Source organism: Echinops telfairi, unplaced genomic scaffold (assembly GCF_000313985.2).
Source record: "Echinops telfairi isolate 266 unplaced genomic scaffold, ASM31398v2 ScPeMD7_3533;HRSCAF=4204_1, whole genome shotgun sequence".
Lineage (NCBI taxonomy): Eukaryota > Metazoa > Chordata > Mammalia > Afrosoricida > Tenrecidae > Echinops > Echinops telfairi.
This window is the reverse complement of record NW_022107432.1, coordinates 8399861-8418912: the sequence shown is the minus strand read 5'-3', so window position 1 is coordinate 8418912 and position 19052 is coordinate 8399861. Positions and strand designations below refer to the sequence as shown.

General features: G+C 42.5%; 1 protein-coding gene across 1 annotated transcript in view; it reads right to left on the bottom strand.

Moving 5' to 3' along the window:
* Positions 1-3559: 3559 nt before the first annotated feature.
* The window catches only part of RAB23 (RAB23, member RAS oncogene family), a 40242-nt gene continuing 24749 nt past the window's right edge, over positions 3560-19052 (bottom strand). The window contains exons 4-7 of the mRNA XM_004696333.2: positions 13214-13370; positions 11272-11354; positions 9569-9661; positions 3560-7264 (exon numbers count right to left, since the gene is read on the bottom strand). Of these exons, the coding sequence (XP_004696390.1) occupies positions 7125-7264; positions 9569-9661; positions 11272-11354; positions 13214-13370 (473 nt within the window). The 3' untranslated portion in view covers positions 3560-7124. The remainder of the gene's footprint in view (positions 7265-9568; positions 9662-11271; positions 11355-13213; positions 13371-19052) is intronic.

The window sequence follows — 19052 nt, the reverse complement described above, 5'->3', positions numbered from 1 at the left end:
TTTCTTGTATTTTGATAGTAATAGTGTTATTTTTCAAAATGTTCTTTTTTTTAATCGTTTTATTAGGGGCTCATACAACTCTTTATCACAATCCATATATACATCAATTGTGTAAAGCACCATTTGTACATTCATTGCCCTCATCATTCTCAAAACATTTCCTCTCCACTTAAGCCCCTGGCATCAGCTCATTTTTCCCCTCCCTCCCAGCTCCCCTCTCCCTCATGAGCCCTTGATAATTTATAAATTGTTATTTTGTCATATCTTGTCCTGTCCGACGTCTCCCTCCACCCACTCCTCGGTTGTCCGTCCCCCAGGGAGGTCACATATAGTTCCTTGTAATCGGTTCCCTCTTTCCAACCCACTCTCCCTCTACCCTCCCAGTATCGCCATTCATACCACTGGTCCTGAAGGGATCATCCGCCCTGGATTCCCTGTGTTTCCAGTTCCTATCTGTACCAGTGTACATCCTCTGGTCTAGCCAGACTTGCAAGGTAGAATTCGGATCATGATAGTGGGAGCGGGGAGGAAGCATTTATGAACCAGAGGAAAGTTGAATTTTTCATCGTTGCTACATCGCACCCTGACTGGCTCGTTTCCTCCCCGAGACCCCTCTGCAAGGGGATGTCCAGTGGCCTACAAATGGGCTTTGGGTCTCCATTCCACACTCCCCCCATCATTCACTATGGTAAGATTTTTTGTTCTGATGATGCCTTATACCTGATCCCTTGACACCTCGTGATAGCATAGGCTGGTGTGCTCCTTCCATGTGGGCTTTGTTGCTTCTGAGCTTGATGGTCGCTTGTTTACTTTCAAACCTTTAAGACCCCCAGATGCTATACTTTTTGATAGCCAGGCACCATCAGCTTTCTTCACCATATTTGCTTGTGTACCCTTTTGTCTTCAGTGATCCCTTCGATGACCTTTTGTTTTAGTGAACAAATCTCATGTTTTCCTCAGGTTCCCCAGTAACGTACTGTGAATCCCTTCCATTCAGAAACACTCCCCTTCCTCAAGTCCATGTTCCAATGTTCCATGTCAGTCTACAAAGTTCCCAAGTTCTTTCCAGCTGTGCCTCCCTCCAGGGCCTCTGTTTTCCTCATTCTGTCTCTCCCGTGCTTCCCAATGGAGCTTGACTGGAAACCATTCCCTATCAGACTTGGAGAACTCTTCGCTGCCACCTCTAAACGTCTTGGGAGTCTGGTCCACAGCATCTCCAGCTCTCAGTGCCTCTTGCTGGAGCCCCGTGGGAGGTGGCAGGGACTCAGGCATATTCTTAAGAATGGACATATAATTTATAATCAGGTGACAGTCATGTCTTTACTCTCAGTGTTTATGTGTAAAGTCTGGTTTAGACTTTGTGGGATTGAGTGTGTTGTGTCCTATGTGGATAGATTCCCTGGCAGTACTGTCCCAGGACCATACCACAACCAGCATGTAGCATCTGACTTTCAGAAAGCCCTTCTGCCATCCCTACCTACCCTGGCACTTTTCTACTTAAGCCCGCTTCTTGTCTTCCTCGACATGGATAGGCCCCCTAAGCCCCTAAGTACAACAGCCGGCAGGGCCTACAGAGGAGTTGACAAACTGGAAATTCAGTACTCATCAGGATCAAAAACCCTGCCCAGTAAAAAGTCAAATACAGAACTGACCCTGCTGGCCCTTCACTAGAGACCCAGCATATTTACCAAGTTTCTAGAGCTTTCAGAAGTGGGGAAGGGGAGAGCTACAGTAATGCGCGGCAACTGAACTCTGCCGTCGAGGTGATGCTTACAGTGACCCTATAGGGCAGTTCAACTGCCCGTGGGTTTCTCAGGCTCAGAGCTCTGGTGGTGTACTGCGTTATGACTTGGGCCAACTGGAAGGCCAGCAGTTCAAAACCACTACCTGTTCTGCAGGCTAAAGGATTTCTGCTCCTTTAAAGATTCAGTGCCAGAAACCAAAGGGACAGTTCCACCCGTCTGTCAGGTTGAAATCGACATGATGGCAGCGAGTTTGAGGGTGTGCTCCCAGTACGTGTTGCATCCTGCAGGGGGCACCGTTTACACTGTGTTCTGTGTGAAAGTGCCACGTGAGGAGACGGGTTACACCCAGGAACTCAGCAATGACGATAGCCATGGTCCTCCAGATGGACACAGCACTAACACTCAAAATGCTCACAATTCACCCTACCGACGTGACCCACTAATTGGAGAATTCTGCTTTAGCGTTCTAAGATTGGAAAGCATGCGACTCTAACAACTGGAAGTTTTACTCTGACACAGCAGCAGCAGAGCCAGACTTGGCAAGCTAACAGACACGCAATAACTTAAACTAGGAAACAGCCATTTGTTCTTTTTGAATGACTGGTAGTAATAAATAGAGATACATTTGCTGTACATCTGTGATATTTATAATTATTCCAAGCAGTTAAATTAAAGCGGAGACTCTTGAAGAAGGCAATAAGGACGCCAGTTAAACTTGAACTTAGACTTTCTCTAGCTTGCGTTTGTGTGAGACACTGCTTGTGTAACCAATTAAAATGAAACAAAATGAGAAGCAATGATCCCTGCGAGCTGTTCAGGTCCTTGAGTTTTCCATCAGAACGAACAGGAGGCAACTTGTACTGTACCACCTCAGTCGTAACCCCCCACCTCAGGCCATGCCACCGGAGCACGGGATTTTCCCTGACATATAGCAGGCCCTCAAACATGCTTGTGGAAGGCTCATTTCTGTAACTGGTTCAATTTCAATATGCAATATTCCAGGGGTGACCAGAACGGGTTACGGTGGTGTTTGTGAAAAAGTTTGACAGTGTCAAACACAGCGGAAATCCCTGACCGTGGAAAACCAGGTAATCTTGTACATCCATCTTCAAATGTCATCACCACGCCTGCAAGGTGCCAAGGTGGTGCCCGTGCTGGAACGAAAGCACACAAAGAGCAAGCACAGTACTGCGGGGCCGAGGCTGCTGCAGGAGCACCAAGGTGAGTGCCAGCCTCGACGCTTACCAGCAGGATGGCCCGGGGTATTGAACTACTACTCTTAAATCCCTCCCTGCCAACCCCAAATGTGAAATCAGGGTAGCTGATCCAATGAGTTATGAGGTTCAAATGAGACATTACTTGCAAGATGCTTAGCGTGGAGCAAAGAAGACACTTGTTCAATACATTTATATTATGCAGATATTTTATGCTATAAAATGAATGTGTCGAGGGTCAAAAGCCTCCAGACAAGACTAAAACAACTTTTCTGAAAGTAGACCAGTACTGACAAAATTCACAGATTTTGTCTCCAAGGCAGAAATCGGACGACCTACAGTCCTGACACTCACTGCTGCCCCCTTGACTCCAACGGGGTGCCCTGATGACGGGCTATCGGCAGGGCGTCTGACGACTGTGCGCTTCTCTCGACTTTGACACAGGAGGTCATCCAGAGCGGGGGTCGAACTCTATGACAACCGACTTTTATCTGAAATAGGAAATATTCTTTGGTTGTTTTCATCTTTAAAGGAAGCCACATACCAGTTTGTATTTTGTTCTATATTGGTCATACACATCACACACATCACACAAAATTCTAGCTTTGAAATGAACTTATTTTTATTTTTGATTGTTGGAATTTATCGTTCAAGAATATTTTTCAAGTCGTATACTTTTAAGTTTGAGGGCTAATTTTAATCTAATAGCAATATATACACGTGATATTCCATTCAAATTTACAAAACACTTTATTTAAAGTAACAAAAATATAGGAGGGGTTCAGTTTTCCTTTTAATCTAAACTTTTTATTTTTAAAAGACCATTTACCAACATCCTATTACAGGTTTTTTTTTTGTTGTTTTTTGTTTTGCCAGAAAGCACAACCTTTCTTTATTGTTCACCAGCAGGGACAGGGCAACCAAATGCCCCTATTACAGGTTTTTCAAGAGACAGATGGACAGGGACACCAGCTGATAAAGGCTACGCAAGCCCAATCACCCAGTGACCCAGGAGCGCGGTGATGGGCTCTTTCAGTGTCCCCTGTGGGCTGGAGTACCTTCTGTTACCAAACTATTCAAACGACAGGCTGAGCTGTTTCAGCTAACGGGACTCAGACTCAGAACCGACACTTCAGACTGGCATTCTGCCTGTGTGCACAGTGTGACAAGTAACGGAATGAGTTCACCCTGTCTGCACACTTTGCTCTCAGAGTTACAGCTATCCTAATGATATATTAATGGAAGCATATCAGCAGGTTACCAGTAACCATTTCAAATATTCTGAAAAGGATTCTAGCAAATAACAATAGCTTGCATTAAAGTAGTACAACACTTAAGAGTTGGGACATCAGGTCCTAAGGCTAATTCTCCATCCTCAGAGCTGGATCACTATCCCAGCCCCCAAACAGTCACAGGCACAGTGGAGCATCCAGCTACGAGTGACGTGCTTCCTAAGCAACGCACCCCAAACTTGGGAACAGCCTTCCTTCTGGCCTCCTCCCACCTCCCGCGGGCGGAATGCTCTTCCTCCTCTCTCTGGTGTGTCAGTTTTACTTCAGTTTGGAAAGACTTGGGTATGCTATCAACTTTGGACAGATAAAAAGAAACCGTTTCACCTTATTTTACTTAGCAATGACGCCATAACTGGGCTATTTTGTAACTATTTAATTTGAAAGGCGGAGATTGAAACCTGAGAAAACTGACATATATATGGCAAGTATTCCACAGCTATGCAAGGGAGCTTAGAAAAGTTGTAACACGCTGCACTGAGAGATCATGGATGTTTGCCCATGCGCTGGTTCCAGCCCCTGGTGTGTCTGCACACTACCAAGTAGCGGTGACGCTAGAAAGGAGATTTGAGCACACAAGCACAATCATGTGGGTCTCAGACAGGCTTTTCTTCAGCATCCATGTTTCATTAGGAAATAGCAATGACGTTATTTAAAAGAACTATGGGCCTTGGGGAGGGGCAGAGGAATCAGTGCCAATTTTGAGGCTTTCAAAATAAATTATTTAACAGTATTACGTATGACCAATTTTCTAGCCTATTGAGTTATTTAAAAAGGCAAATTGCGAATAGGTTTAAAATACAGCAGTGCAAATTTAAAATGTCAATGTGTAGCAAAGGTCTCTTCAGTTCTTGATTAAAAAATAAAGGCAAACATAAGTTCATAAAATTAGAATAACGGCGCTAGGAGCCATCAAACAACTGGGACCAATCATCAGGGACTACATTTTTTATATTGAACAGTAACATTCACGCCCACACAGTTCATTGCTATGTGATACAGAACCACGAGATAGTACTTGGGCTTTGTTGGCTAATAAAAGATCACAGGACTCTTCACCACAAAATATATTTTGTGTGAAAACTAAAAAGAGCCTGTCTGTCAAGAGAGGGAAAGGAAGTCGGTATCACCAGTAGGTACTCAGTGTTAGGGACCGAGTGCTTCCCAGCACCTCCACGCCTGCAGTGGAGTGGGGACAACCGCAGACACCGAATAAGCACTGGACATTCCTTTAGCGTACGGAACGCCAGCGCATTTCAACCCTATGAGAAGCAAACACTGACTCTGACTGCTAACAGGATGCCTCAGCACATCCTCTCATGGCCCCTGCCTTCTCTGGGCAGGGGATGACAACGGTGCACACAGAAGACTTAAAAGCAAAACAAGATAGAACCTACAAGAGGAATACGTAAAACATCATATATTTGGTACAAATAATGAGAAACGGTTTTATGACACATGTTCAGGAAAAGTTGTTTGTACATACTCTGAAAACCTGTAAAAGCCAGGTACACTGAAAGGGGTTATTTATTGTTTACAAACAAGCCAATTGATGAATGACCATTTTAACAGCATGCATGCAGTTAATCTCCATGAGAAAGCTACTGTCCCAAGTGATAAGATGTATGCGATGAAACGTGATTACATGTTAAAATGATTTCTTAAACTACATTGTTTTGTATTTGTTGCTGACAGAGCTTTTGAGGTGCTATACAAACCCAAGTTATGGAAATGTTGTGATATTCTGAAAATATCATACAAAAATGTGTAAACAAAGGGATGCCTTATAGAGTTACGGGGCCTTCTGAAATTCATACTTTGGACCAGGACAAAAGACTACCCATCTTTTGTGCACTTAAAAAAATTGTTAGCTTGAATTTAAAGTTCGAAACAGGGTTTTCTGCCAGCACTGCACTTCACAGGGCCCAGCAGGGGGCAGCAGAGGGGCTGTGTGGCTTCTGAGGGGCTTGGCCAACCTCACCACAGGATGAGCTCGCTGCCAGCTAGCTCCCTTGTGGGCAGAAAACCTGAGGGAGAAACTAGCACTCACATTCTGCAAGGAGACTCACCTGGGAGATGCCTCAGCACTGAAAAGTTTATGTATTCTGCTTTACCCTGTGAGCGAGCGTAACTGCTTGGAGGAGATTATAAACTATATCAATTAAAGAAAAGCATGTGGTCCAAATGTAAAAATCAGGCATGATATTTTTGGCACAAAACACTTTCAAAGCCTAAGCACATTTTGCAAAATAGATGCCTGGAACTTCTCGTAAAAGAAAAACTTTTAACATGCGCACAATGTGTAAATGGTTTCAGAACTGAATTAATTAGGATCGGGGTCTCCTTAAATACTGCACACACCTTCCACTTCAGTACCAGATACAGACATTGCACACGTAACACTGCCAAAATGCACCTGCGAGCAGTCTGGCAAGCTTTACGGCATAGCTTTCAAGATTTTTTTTTTTTTTACTAAGTATTCAAATTCAATACCATTTTCCAGAAAAAAGACATGATTAATTGCATAAAAGTAATGCTTGATATCTTCCCATGATCTATAAAATTAAGATCTGTACCAGTATATTTCATTTGTTTCCCAGCATTATGAAAGTCAGCAAGAGCCTGTTGTGACATCCCATAGCCGTCTTCAAAAACAGGAGCCGCTTCGTCTGAAGACAAACCATGAGATGAGCGCGCAGGGGGTGACTGTCGCCAGCGCCCCCCTCTGCGTGTGCAAAGCCGGGGAGCAGCGGCTCATTAAAGGCTGTCAGCATCCTGTCTGTGCAACCACTTGCCCCCTGCCTCAACAGCTAGATGTTACTTTTCTTATTGAACTGCATAATAGAATTCAGTCTCCACCCTAAGCAAGACATGCTTTAGGGTATGCTACAGCTACTGAAGGGATTTCGGTTTTTCTTGGTCCTCTGTTTGTTGGGTCGAAGACTGATGACATCTCCACCGTTAAGGGTACTTGAATTCTGACCCGAGTGACTCCCACCAGATGTGTTAAAGACACCTGTACGAATGGAGAGAAACACAGAGATGGACATCACACCCGGGGTTACTGTGGCCCCCTTCCAGGTATACTGCATGCACAGATATACTTTTTTACCCCCTCAGCCCACTCCAATGGTGGCATATTTTACACACTAGTCTACATCTTTTCACTAATAGTAAATGCAGGGAATTGTGAATCAGTAAAAACAGCAATTTTAACAATTTCACATCAGATACCTGCATCGAGAATACTTGACTGATCGTCAAGAGTAGGTGTGAGATTTTACGGAAGAGAAGCACTGTGCATGTAAAGCTGGTAGGAAGAAAGGACCCTCTACTTGGGCAAAAATCAAGAAAAGGTCCAGAGAAAATTAAAGTGACGTAACAGGAAAAGCTACAGAAAACCTTTCTAGAACTGTAGTCCCATTTTGAACTGATGGGCCACAAAATACAACCTTCAATGTATGAACTAGTTAGCACCCATGATACGGAAAAAGTGTAACCTGGTGCTAAAAGGAATACAAAGTGACCGAGTCCCATCCTGACCACCCATTTGTGAGAGGGATGACAGTAGACAGGGGCTTTACAAAGTTTGTAGGAACATTCTATTCTCTTTTAATTCACTTCCCCCCCAGACTTTTTGAAACCCTCTTTTATAACTGATCCTGTATATGACATAAAGGATCTCATCTACGGCTTAAAGGAAGGCGTAATCACATCTCACTGACAATCAAGGGAGAACTACATGAAGATTGGCATGAGTCCCTCGGATGCCCTAGACCTAGATCACTGTTCTTTAGGGAAGGCATGAGGAAGGAGGCTTCCCCCAGAGAGATGGCTAAGAGACCTCTCCAGAGAGGGCGTGAGGAACCAAGACTGCTTTGAAAGAAACTGCGAGAGGAAGCATAACAGAAGCCCCAAGGTGAGCAAAGGTGAACACGGTGGGGGACAGGAGCCTGCCTGGGAGAGGGCAACTGCCCGGCGGGCCTGGAAAGCAAGGGACGTCGAGAAGAGTGGGGCCAGACCACATGGAACCGTCTTTAAAGGTTGCGCTGAAGAGTCTATATTCAATTGTTGCATAATAAAAATCAAAGGTTTCTATCAGTGGCTTGGAAGAAGACAAGGCAAAAGCACATCATTATTGCCCTGTGTGAATTTACGAAACATCTGAGGTGTCTTAACAGTAAACATTAAATTAAAGTGGGAAAACAAGAAAAAAGCAACCAGAACCAAGGGAAGAATGAATTACAACAGGGGAGAAAAAGTGTGTGTGTGTGTGTGTGTGTCATGAGAGGGGGCTGGAGAACAATTATGAAGCCCTTAAGAGACTACACAAGTGTTTTGTAAGGTGCCCCCGAATCAGTTCCCCCGCAAACTGGCCGTGCACACAGAGAGCTGCGTTAGAAGCCATGGGCTTCGAGCATCTTCCTTCTGGAAGGTGAAGCAAAGGGGAAACGTGTCTAGCTGCTTTTCAAGAAATGCTAAACTTCTCTCTCTCTCTCTCTCTCTCTCTCTCTCTCTCTCTCTCTCTCTCGTGTGTGTGTGTGTGTGTGTGTGTGTGTGTGTGTTTGTGTGGTGAAAATGCTGTTAATGGTGCTGTTGCGTTGGTCCCAATCCACAGTGACTTGCTGTGCAACAGAGAGAAACACGGCCCGGTCCTGTGCCAGCCTCACAGTTGTTAGGTTGCTGTAGTGAAACTACCTACACCCAAATATTTGCCAACACAAATCTCACCTTTATAACCCCAAGACACTGATACATTTATCATGGGAATCGACATGCTGTTGCCATCCTCTTGCATACGTTCCACCATTAGTATAAATCACTGCCCTTACAATGGAAGATTTCCTGTTCCCCTTCCTACCCAATAATAATTCTTGGTTTCTACATTTGCTTATTTCATATAAATGAGATCTCACTGTATTTGTCCCTCTGTGGGAATCCTACACTTTTACTAGCACTTAACATTTTTAAAATCCAGTCATTGGAGATGTGAAAAGTTAGCAGGAACAGAAAGAGGTAAGAGACAGCACAAATATACAATGAGACAAACAAGCATGATACAGCTCTTATTTATCATGGGTGGGCTTTTATAAAATATCATTAAAATCTGGTATCTACCATATCAAATGGACTTAGAAAATTCAAAAGTGAAAAAAATTCAATATTCTCAAAGAAGTGATCTGATATTCTTTCTCTTTTTAAAATTTCTTCCTGATATTCTTTCAATAACCATTGACTCAGTACTTCCTCGTATTTCTCAGAGACACTGGCATATTATAAATACAGTAACGGAGAATGGAAAGCAGCTGTGGCTTCTTACCGATTTTATTACCGCTGGGACGCCGCACCTCTGGATCTGCAGCTACTCGTTGTTTGAGTTTTTGGATATATTTTTCAGCCAAATACTTAAAAACTGGAATAAAAAACAAGGCTCTCAGGCCCATATAACTTATACAGTGTAAACCCTGTCACTCCACATCACTGATCACAACCTGTCAAGCTCCCCTGCGCAGCTGATAGCCACTCGGTGGCTAAGACCTGGCAGTCTGGCGCTTACACAGACGCTGTCCAGAAAACCCAATGGGGTAGTTCTACTCTGCCACGTGAGGTCTGAGTCCAAACGGACTCACTGGCATTATAATGACATTATACCTATTTAAAATGTCATTTACATATACACAATGACATTACAATAGTTATACTTAATATATCTACATTAGAAGCAAGCATTAAAAATTAACTCTAGAAAATTATTTGGCCAATTCATTAGAGGGCCAATAGCATGTTAACAAATGGACAGTGGTTTTTACTAGCAGAAAATGGAATCGATAATTGTGGTCCCTGGCTCCTTAGGTTCAAGTCCTTGAAGGCTCCTTAGCATGCACTGATACTAAACCAAGTCTGGAAGATATGTCAAATTTCTTTAGGTTAAAAAAATAAATCTAATCAACATTAGGACCTCAGCAACAAATGAGTTTAGATTAAAACTAGAGAGATTAGATTAAATAAAATATAGAGCAATTCTGCAACAAGAAATGTTTTATCTTTTGCTAATCTTAATTTTCTTAAATGATGAAAAAAGTCAACAAAAAAGTCATCATTATATAATGAAATAGCTACTACCTTAGTATTTTAAAGCAATTTAGTAATATTTACTATGGAAGATTTTTTACAGTATGCATTATAAACACATTACATATTCATTCACACATATAAAGTTTAGATTTTGAAAGATTTTTTTAAGTTGACTATGGCAGATGTAGTTAGGTCAAAATGTAGTATTTTATCATTTAATCTCCCTTTTGACTGTTTTAAAGCTGTTTCAGTTAAAAAAAAAAGCAGAAGGGAAATGCACGTGTATTACACACCTGATGAACCCCCTGACCAAGCCTTGCTCTTATGCACAATGCAGTGGGAAATGGATTGTTGCAGGTCCACTTAGGTAAAAATTAAGCAGTCTATCATTTGATGTCCCTTATCCATTTACATTTGTTCTATTTTTTAATATTTTCTGTTTTCTTTGAAATTGCAGTTTTTATGTTTTACTTTGCCATTGTTGTTAGTCTTTCTGTTTGTTTGCTTTTAAGTTGTTCTGTCTATGGAATCCAGGATAAGTACATCTCTAGAGACAGTCACTGACTGAATGGTTTCTGAGGGTGTGGCAGGGGAGGCTGGAGGAAAATGGGAAGCTAATAATGATGAGTACAAGAATGAGGAAAATGTTCTGAAACTAACTGTGGTGATGACTGTAGAATTCTTCATGTGACTGAACTACTGAATTACATGTGAATTATAAGCCAGTAAAACTCTGGGGAGGCGGGGATGGGGCGGGGCGGGTGAAAGAACACCAGAAACGGTTCTGCTGTAGCGTGTCAACAAGCTTGGGGCCTTTAAAACACCTTAAGGATAGGCAACAAAGAGCAGGTTTCCGCTCCCATACGAATAAAATCGGGGGGAATGCAAGAGAAAAAGCATCAAGTTAAAACATCCCCTAGTAATAGTTCATATAAAAAGGCACTTTACCTTCATTTACATTTAGATCCTCTTTCACTGACGTTCTGTAGAATCTTAACTTCAACTTTCTCGCCAGCGCCTCGGCTTCCTCACTGCACATGAACCCAGATGAGAAAATGCCGACATAGGTAACTCTGCTTATTTTTAAGAATAGGTTTCACTATATTCACCGAGTAAAGAGGTGAGAGTCAGACCTGTAGAGGTTCTTCTTTCTCAGCTTACTGCTGATGCCCACTTTGGCAAAACTAACTGAAAGCTATGCTTCGCTTAGTGCCTACGAACGATTCAGTCCTCCCTCCTTGGAGGATTAACCCCGACCACCAGAATACTACAGCTGTGAACAGAACACTGTTCTACAAAATTACCACTTGGCTTCAGTATTACTTCAATAAACTCTCGCTTCTGTCTTTAACATCATTTGAATTACTCTGAAAATCTTACAATGAAATACTCACTTTACTCCTAATCTTCCATGTAAGCATTCTGTTGCCAAAGCCAGAATCACAGTATTAGTGACGGTGCCTCTAAAAGTTGAACCTAACTTTAGTTCTACTAGGACCACAGTAGCAGGCTCCAGAAGGTCTCATGCTGCACCAGTGTGTCACGGGTGGCCTGTGACCAATCACACGCTGTCAGCAGAACTGACAGCGTGCCATTTCTGCACAAGGTCATGAAAGAAACGGTGGCTTTCACCTGCCTCTCTCTTTGGATGACTTGTTCTGAAGCAGGCTCGCTGCCATGTTCTGAAAGAGCAGGAGCCCTAAAGAGAGGCCTATGTGGCAAGGAACGATGGCCTCCTGCCAACAGCCAAGCGAGTCAAGCAGCTTGGAAGTGGACCCTGCAGACCCCATCAAGCCTACATACACTTACAGGCTCGGTCGACATCTTGACCACAGTTTCAAGAAAATCCCTGACCTAAAATCTCCTCAAGTCACTCCTAACTTCCTCACCTACAGAAACCATTAGGTTATAGTTGGCTGTTTACGCCACGACATTTTGGGGTAGTTGATACATAAAAAACAAACACTGCCATCGAGTTGATGCTGGCTCACAGTGACCTTACAGGACAGTGTAGAACTGCCCCTGTGAATTTCAGATACTGTAGCCCTTCACGGGAGGAGAAAACCCTTTCTCCTGAGGAGTACCTGATGGTTTCAAACTGCTGACCTTGCGGTTAGCAGCCCAATTCGTAACCACTACAGCATCAGGGCTGCTTATAATTTGCTATAGAGCAACAGATAACTAATGAAAAATCACATTAAAAAAAAAACAAGGACAGAATTCCTAATGTATTATTGACACAAAAATTCTTAGAAATCTGGAGGCTAAACTCGGTTTGGAATTCCTGTGCAGTACACATGATTAACGTGCATGGGTTTTAACTGAACGGTTGGAGATGTGAGTCTACCTGAAAGTGCCTAGGAAGAAAAGCCTGGTGGTCTCCTTCCAAAAATTGAGCCATTGAAAACTATACGGAGCACAACTGTACGGACACACAGAGGGTGGCCATGAGTCGGAACTGACCCAATGGCAACTGGTTAAATTCTATTTACAAATTTGAACACAAGAATTCTGAATATACTAACCAGTATAACTCATCATCTTTAGCTAATTCATCTTTGCAGGATAGCAGTTCCCCTAGATACGTAAACATCTTAAGGATATTTTTCTTAATATTCTTACTCTACTCTGATTTCAAATACACATGAATTGATTTATAAAACAAGAACCTAAGATTGAAATCCTAAAAGGACCTTCAAACTTGTAATTCAATAGGATTTTTATTTTTACCCCAAATAATCACAGATAATCCTGTAAAAATTTAAGGATAAAATAATCTTTATATATATATATATATAAAAATCTTTTTTCATTGTATGTCTATGTAGTGATTAAAAAATGTTGTAACTTTGTAGAATTTATGCCCCCATCAAACACAAAGTCATCTTACTTCTTTATACAAGAGTCATCCAAGAGATCAATCTTGTTTTGTACAAGCACAGTTGGGATATCTCCTACTTCAGCAACTACTTTCTCTCTCCAATTGGCAACTGCTTCAAACGATTCCCTGTCTGTGGTAGAAAATACAAGCACACAAGCCTGGGCTCCTGTAAGATCACAAAATACAATGGTTATTTACAAGAGGGGTACAGTCCTCTGGGAGGCCTGGGTAGCGTTTATCTCTGTATGTAAACGTGCCTATGATGCATTTCATTTACCTAGTTATTTAGAGAGCCTGTGCTCCACATGCAAGCACATGAAGAAAATACACTGAACGGATCTCACACTTGGTTTACTTTCAACGGGTTTTGTTTTCTAATTCAAAAAATTTTAATCCTGAGTGGTTCTCAAATTTTTCTGAGTATGAAAATCAAACACATTGTTTACTGAGCACCACAAGATACTGATATATTTAATGGTAAACATGAATGATAGGCTGTTGTCAAGTTCTATTGATATTTGTCATTTGGGTATTAATTTCTTTTAGCACACATTTAAGAAAAATGTGAGGAAAAAATCCTACTATTTCATTCGAATTACTTTTTTAAAACCTGTTTTATTTTAATAACAGATTATCAGTGATGCTAAGAGATAATCTGAAAACCAGTGCCAAGAGAAAAACACACAAACACACACGGACTTTAAAAATTTTTTGTGACATGGGTAGGGGAACAGGGCACTAACCCATCCAAGGGGAGGGTACTGTTTATATCTCCACAGAGAAAGAGGGACCAGACTTCAACCCGGCACTCCAAGACGTGAACGCAGCATGCTGGCATGAGGAAGGGAACCAGTAGAGAGGTCTGAGGGGCCGGCCCCAATCCCAACTACGTAGACAGCACCCTGTGCCCCAAGAATAATGTATTTGAGAGGGCAGCACTGAAGCTACAGCTCAGAGAGAGGGACACGTCTGATCATAGCACATGGGAGCAAATGAAGGGGGAGGAAGAGAGAGTGGAGCACATCCTGGCCCACCAAGCATTGAGCACGATATCCCTGCTCAGAGCAGTCAGTGCACAGAGAGGACCATATGGCTGGCCACACTATGAGACTCAATGTCCCTCACTGATCCACAGTGCTAGCGGACAACACTGGAGACACAGTGCGGGAACTGCGCCCAATACGACTCCACCACACCGAAGCGAAACACCGAGGTGTGCAACAGAACAGCAAGGAAGTCCCCAAGGAGCACCAAAAATAGACTTGGGGGCCAGGGTGTGGCACCCCATCAGACCTGACCGGAAAACACTCCTAAAGGTTAACAAAACAGACCTTGAACTATTTACAGGCTTTTTTTGTCATTGGTTTTCTTGTGTTTTCTTTTGTTGCTTTGTTTTGCTCTGTCTTGTTTTTGTGCATATTATTATCTCTGCAGGTCTATCTAGATAAGATAGGCAGGATAAACAATCTGGAGGAGGAAACAACAGGAGGAACAGTTCCGGGGAAGGAAGTAGGTGTTAACAAACCCAGGGACAAGGGAACAACAAGTGATCCAAAATCGATGGTGAGGAGGGTGTAGGAGGCCTGGTAGGGCTTGATCAAGGGCAACGTAACCAAGAGGGATTACTGAAACCCAAATAAAGGCTGAGCATGATAGTGGGACAAGAGGAAAGTAAAGGGAAATAAAGAACTAGGAGGCAAAGGGCACTTATAGAGGTCTAAATATAGGCATGTACATATGTAAATACATTTGTATATGACGATGGGGAAATAAATCTATGTGCATATATTTATAGGTTTAGTTATTAAGGTAGCAGATTAAGAGGCATTGGGCCTCTACTCAAGTACTCCCTCAACACAAGAATACTTTGTTCTATTAAACTGGCATTCCATGATGCTCACCTTCCCGACACGACCACTGATGATAAAATGTGTGCATAAGCAAATGTGGTAAAGAAAGCAGATGGTACCCGGCTATTGTGTCTGGGGTCTTAAAAGGATTGAAGATAAACAAGTGGCCATCTAGCTCAGAAGCAACAAAGTCCTTATAGAAGAAGCACACCAGCCTATGTGATCACGAGGTGCTGCTACGGTCAGGTATCAAAGAACAAAAAATCTTATCATTGTGAATGAGGGGGAGTGCGGAGTGGAGACCCAAAGCCCATCTGTAGGCAACTGGACATTCTCTTACAGAAGGGTTGAGGAGGAGACAAGCCAGTCAGTGCAGTATAGCACCAATGAAACATACAACTTTCCTCTAGCTCTTAAATGCTTGCGCGCCCCACCCCCATCATGATCCCAATTCTACCTTACAAATCCAGCTAGACCAGAGGATGTACACTGGTACAGACAAGAGCTGGAAACACAGGGAATCCAGGACAGATAAACCCCTCAGGACCAATAATGAGAGTAGCAATACCAGGAGGGAAGGGGAAGGTGGAGGCAGAAAGGGGTAACCAATCACAATGATCTACATACAACCCCCTCTCTGGGGAACGGACAACAGAAGTGGGTGAAGGGAGACATCGGTCAGTGTAAGGCATGAAAAAAAAATTATAAATTATCAAGGGTTCTGGAGGGAGGGGGAAAATGAGGAGCTGATACTAAGGACTCAAGTAGAAAGAAAATGTTTTGAGAATGATGATGGCAACAAATGCACAAATGTGCTTGACACAATGGGTATAGATTGTGATAAGAGTTGAACGAGCCCCAATAAAATGATTTTAAAAAATTTTTGTGAGTGAAACAAATGTCATTATCTTTTCATTCCTTTTTCCTAAGAACTTGTCGAAGCTCCCTTGTGTGTGTTAAGTGTTTAATTCCATTTTTCCGTGAGCTTTTTGTAGCATTTTTGGTGTTTATTTGCAGAAACAGAATTTAAAAGTAAATGAAATTTTCCCATGAACTATGTAAGTAAACTAGAGTAAAAAAAACCCCACCTATTTTTTAATCCAAACTAGCTGCACATTTACCATATCCTATCTATTGACAATATTTTAACTCTCAAATTAGATAATAATATACAAGATTTTTAAAGTGTGCAGGAATCTTCTAGAAGAAGCTTGTTTTAGAAATGAAGCTGTTAGCTCAGCAGCACGGTGATAAAAGAGGGTGTTTATTCACCAAGCGAAGTGTCCCAGGGGTGAGGAGATTTCCTGGAATTAGGCATGTGTTCTTATGGTAACGCCACCCTTCCAGAGCCTTTGCTAGAAGAGCTGCCCACCACTCACGTACAGGGAGGCGACCTACGACATGCATGGCCCAAGGAAGGAAGCCTGCAGGAAGTGAGCGAGCATAGGCAGAAATGGACAGTTTGCTATTACTGCAAAAGCAGCAGCTTCCTAAAGCAGTCTTCCCCACAGAACAGATTTTAAATGAAATTACAAATTCTAATAATGCTCAGAAAGCTAGATAAACATACAGACCTGAGATTATCTAAGAATTCAAGGAAAAATATAAGACTGTATTACTATATTGATACATAAGTTTATGTTACTTGAATTATAGCATTTACTACATGCTATACAAATAATAAAGTTTTAGTTATTCTATTAAATTATTTAACACTGAAAACTATTCAACTAAGACTAGATTCCTTCATTATTATAAAATCCTGTTTGTTGTTTTGAACCTAGAATTTTTTATTCAGTCACTTGTCATTTAAATTGGAAGATGTTAATAGGATCTTTCTAGATATACAAGGTCTCAGGTATTTCATCAAAATAAAAAATAAGTTTATAATGAAAAAGAGAATAAGATACAAGTTTCAAATATATAGACAGTAATAATTAACTTAGAAAAAGTCCACACTCTTTTAGAAATCACGGATCAAAGGATGAACCAGAATGCTCAAAACATTCCTCAAATTAAATTTTTAGTGGGGAATGGGGTGTGGAGAGAGTAAAAGAATGTGAACATGTTAAAATGCTTGTCTGGTTAGGAAGAGGATGTAAGAATTACTCGTGTTAAGTAATCAAGGCACGTAAACACAGATGGAATAGCAGACACTTGTAGCCCTTGTCACGCCCCTCCGCCCCATGGGTTTCAGAGCAGCTGTGGAAGGTTCTGGGCCTGTTGTTCATGTTCTACTTTAAGCCTGAGCGGTAGGTGACTCTGGTTTTCAGTATTCGTGCTGCTTCTGGTGCTTCAGAAAGGCTCTTGGCTGAGGTGCATCCCTGGAGGATGGGCAGAATAAATACCCCATCCTCCCTTTGGTGGAAAAATCTTGAGGCGTGTCTACACACTTCCTCAGAAGGATTGGTCCCCAGTGGCCGACAGTAATTAGTTCATTCCCATTGCCACTGAGTTGACTCTAACTCATAGCAATCCTACAGGGAGAGTAGCACCGCCCCTTAGGGTTTCCCAGAATGTAAATCCTTAGAGGAGTAGACAGCCTCTAATGCACCCATCATTGGTTGTTCTCCCGCACTCTCTTCCGTCACTTCTACTTGATCTTGGGATCACCTTCTGTAGAGAGCAAGGAGACACTTCCACTAACACAGCATCGGCTTGAAAGGCAATCACCATGAGAATAATTTTCTCCTGTGTAACCATTAAGCCAAGGGAGGTACCTGGATTTAGCCAGCCTAAACGAGACACTATGACACACATATACACTTCAAGGACTACAGAAAACATAAGCGGGAGAGAAACTGGCAGAAGTCCTAAGAAGAAGAGACTTTTCAGAAATCTCTGGAATACGGTTATCATCTAAGTACATCTACACCCACCTTATGAGTTGATCTGTATAAATTACAATTTAAAATACATATACAAAAACAGACCCGGATAACTTCTCTGGCTAGAGGAATCCTGAGGAACACTGGACAACAACTTGTTTCAATTCCCTCGAATTATCATCCATCCAGCTAGTTAAAATGTTATTATCTACTTATGATCCATAATGTGTCTTCAGGAAAATCCTCATATCAAAAAGTTATTTCTGAAGCACTCTTTTAAACTTCAAAAGGGGCCTTCTCAAGCAAATTTTGACTGCGGTATCGATGGCAAAGAGCAGACTGCAAAGGGTGAGAAGGATTGTTACTGCAAAGGAAATGACTGTGAACCCATTGTACAATTCTGGAACTCCCTCCAGTACTTCTTTTAAATGAAATTAAAAAGGTTAGGGAAAGAGAGGAAGATCTACTTTAATCTTTCTTCCAAGAAAGGGGGTGTGCATGGGGTGGTGAGAGTTGGGCTGGGAGGAGGGTGCTACTGTCTCCTTCATCTCAAATCTAGAGCGAATGAGCTTCAGCAGGTCCACTATAGGAGCCTAAGGAGAGAGTACCCTGGCGTGGAGGTCCCCTGAAGAGAGCCAGCTGGGGACAGAGTGAAAAAGCAAGGCAGAGAGAAGCAAGCGGCATTTGGAGAGTGTCACTGTATCGCCGCCCATGACAAATGAATTGTCTATGGATAGAGATGAAGCATGCTGAAGCAGCAGCTAGCACAGGGTCACCAGGCCCCAGAGAGCCATTGAGGAGATGATGGGAACTTAGCACATTGAAAGCGGGAGGTGGAAGGCTTACAACTACCAGAACAGAGTACATGTTTTATCAGAGAAACCCAGAGGTTAGACAAAGGAGTTGTTCAACATCTGCCCTCCAGTGGGCTCCACCAGCAGGCAGGGCTCCTCCTCCACTTCCCTCCTTCCTGGCCAGGCTTTTCTAGCCAGCTCTGAGGACAACAATGAGGGGTGTGAGCAAACACACATCCCTTATCCCTGGGTTTGTTAACATCATTTCCTTTCCCTCCACCTCCCCCTCTCCCATATCCGCCCCCTCCTCCAGATTGTTTATCCAGCCTATCTTATCTAGATAGACCTGCAGAGATAACAGTATGCACAAAAACAA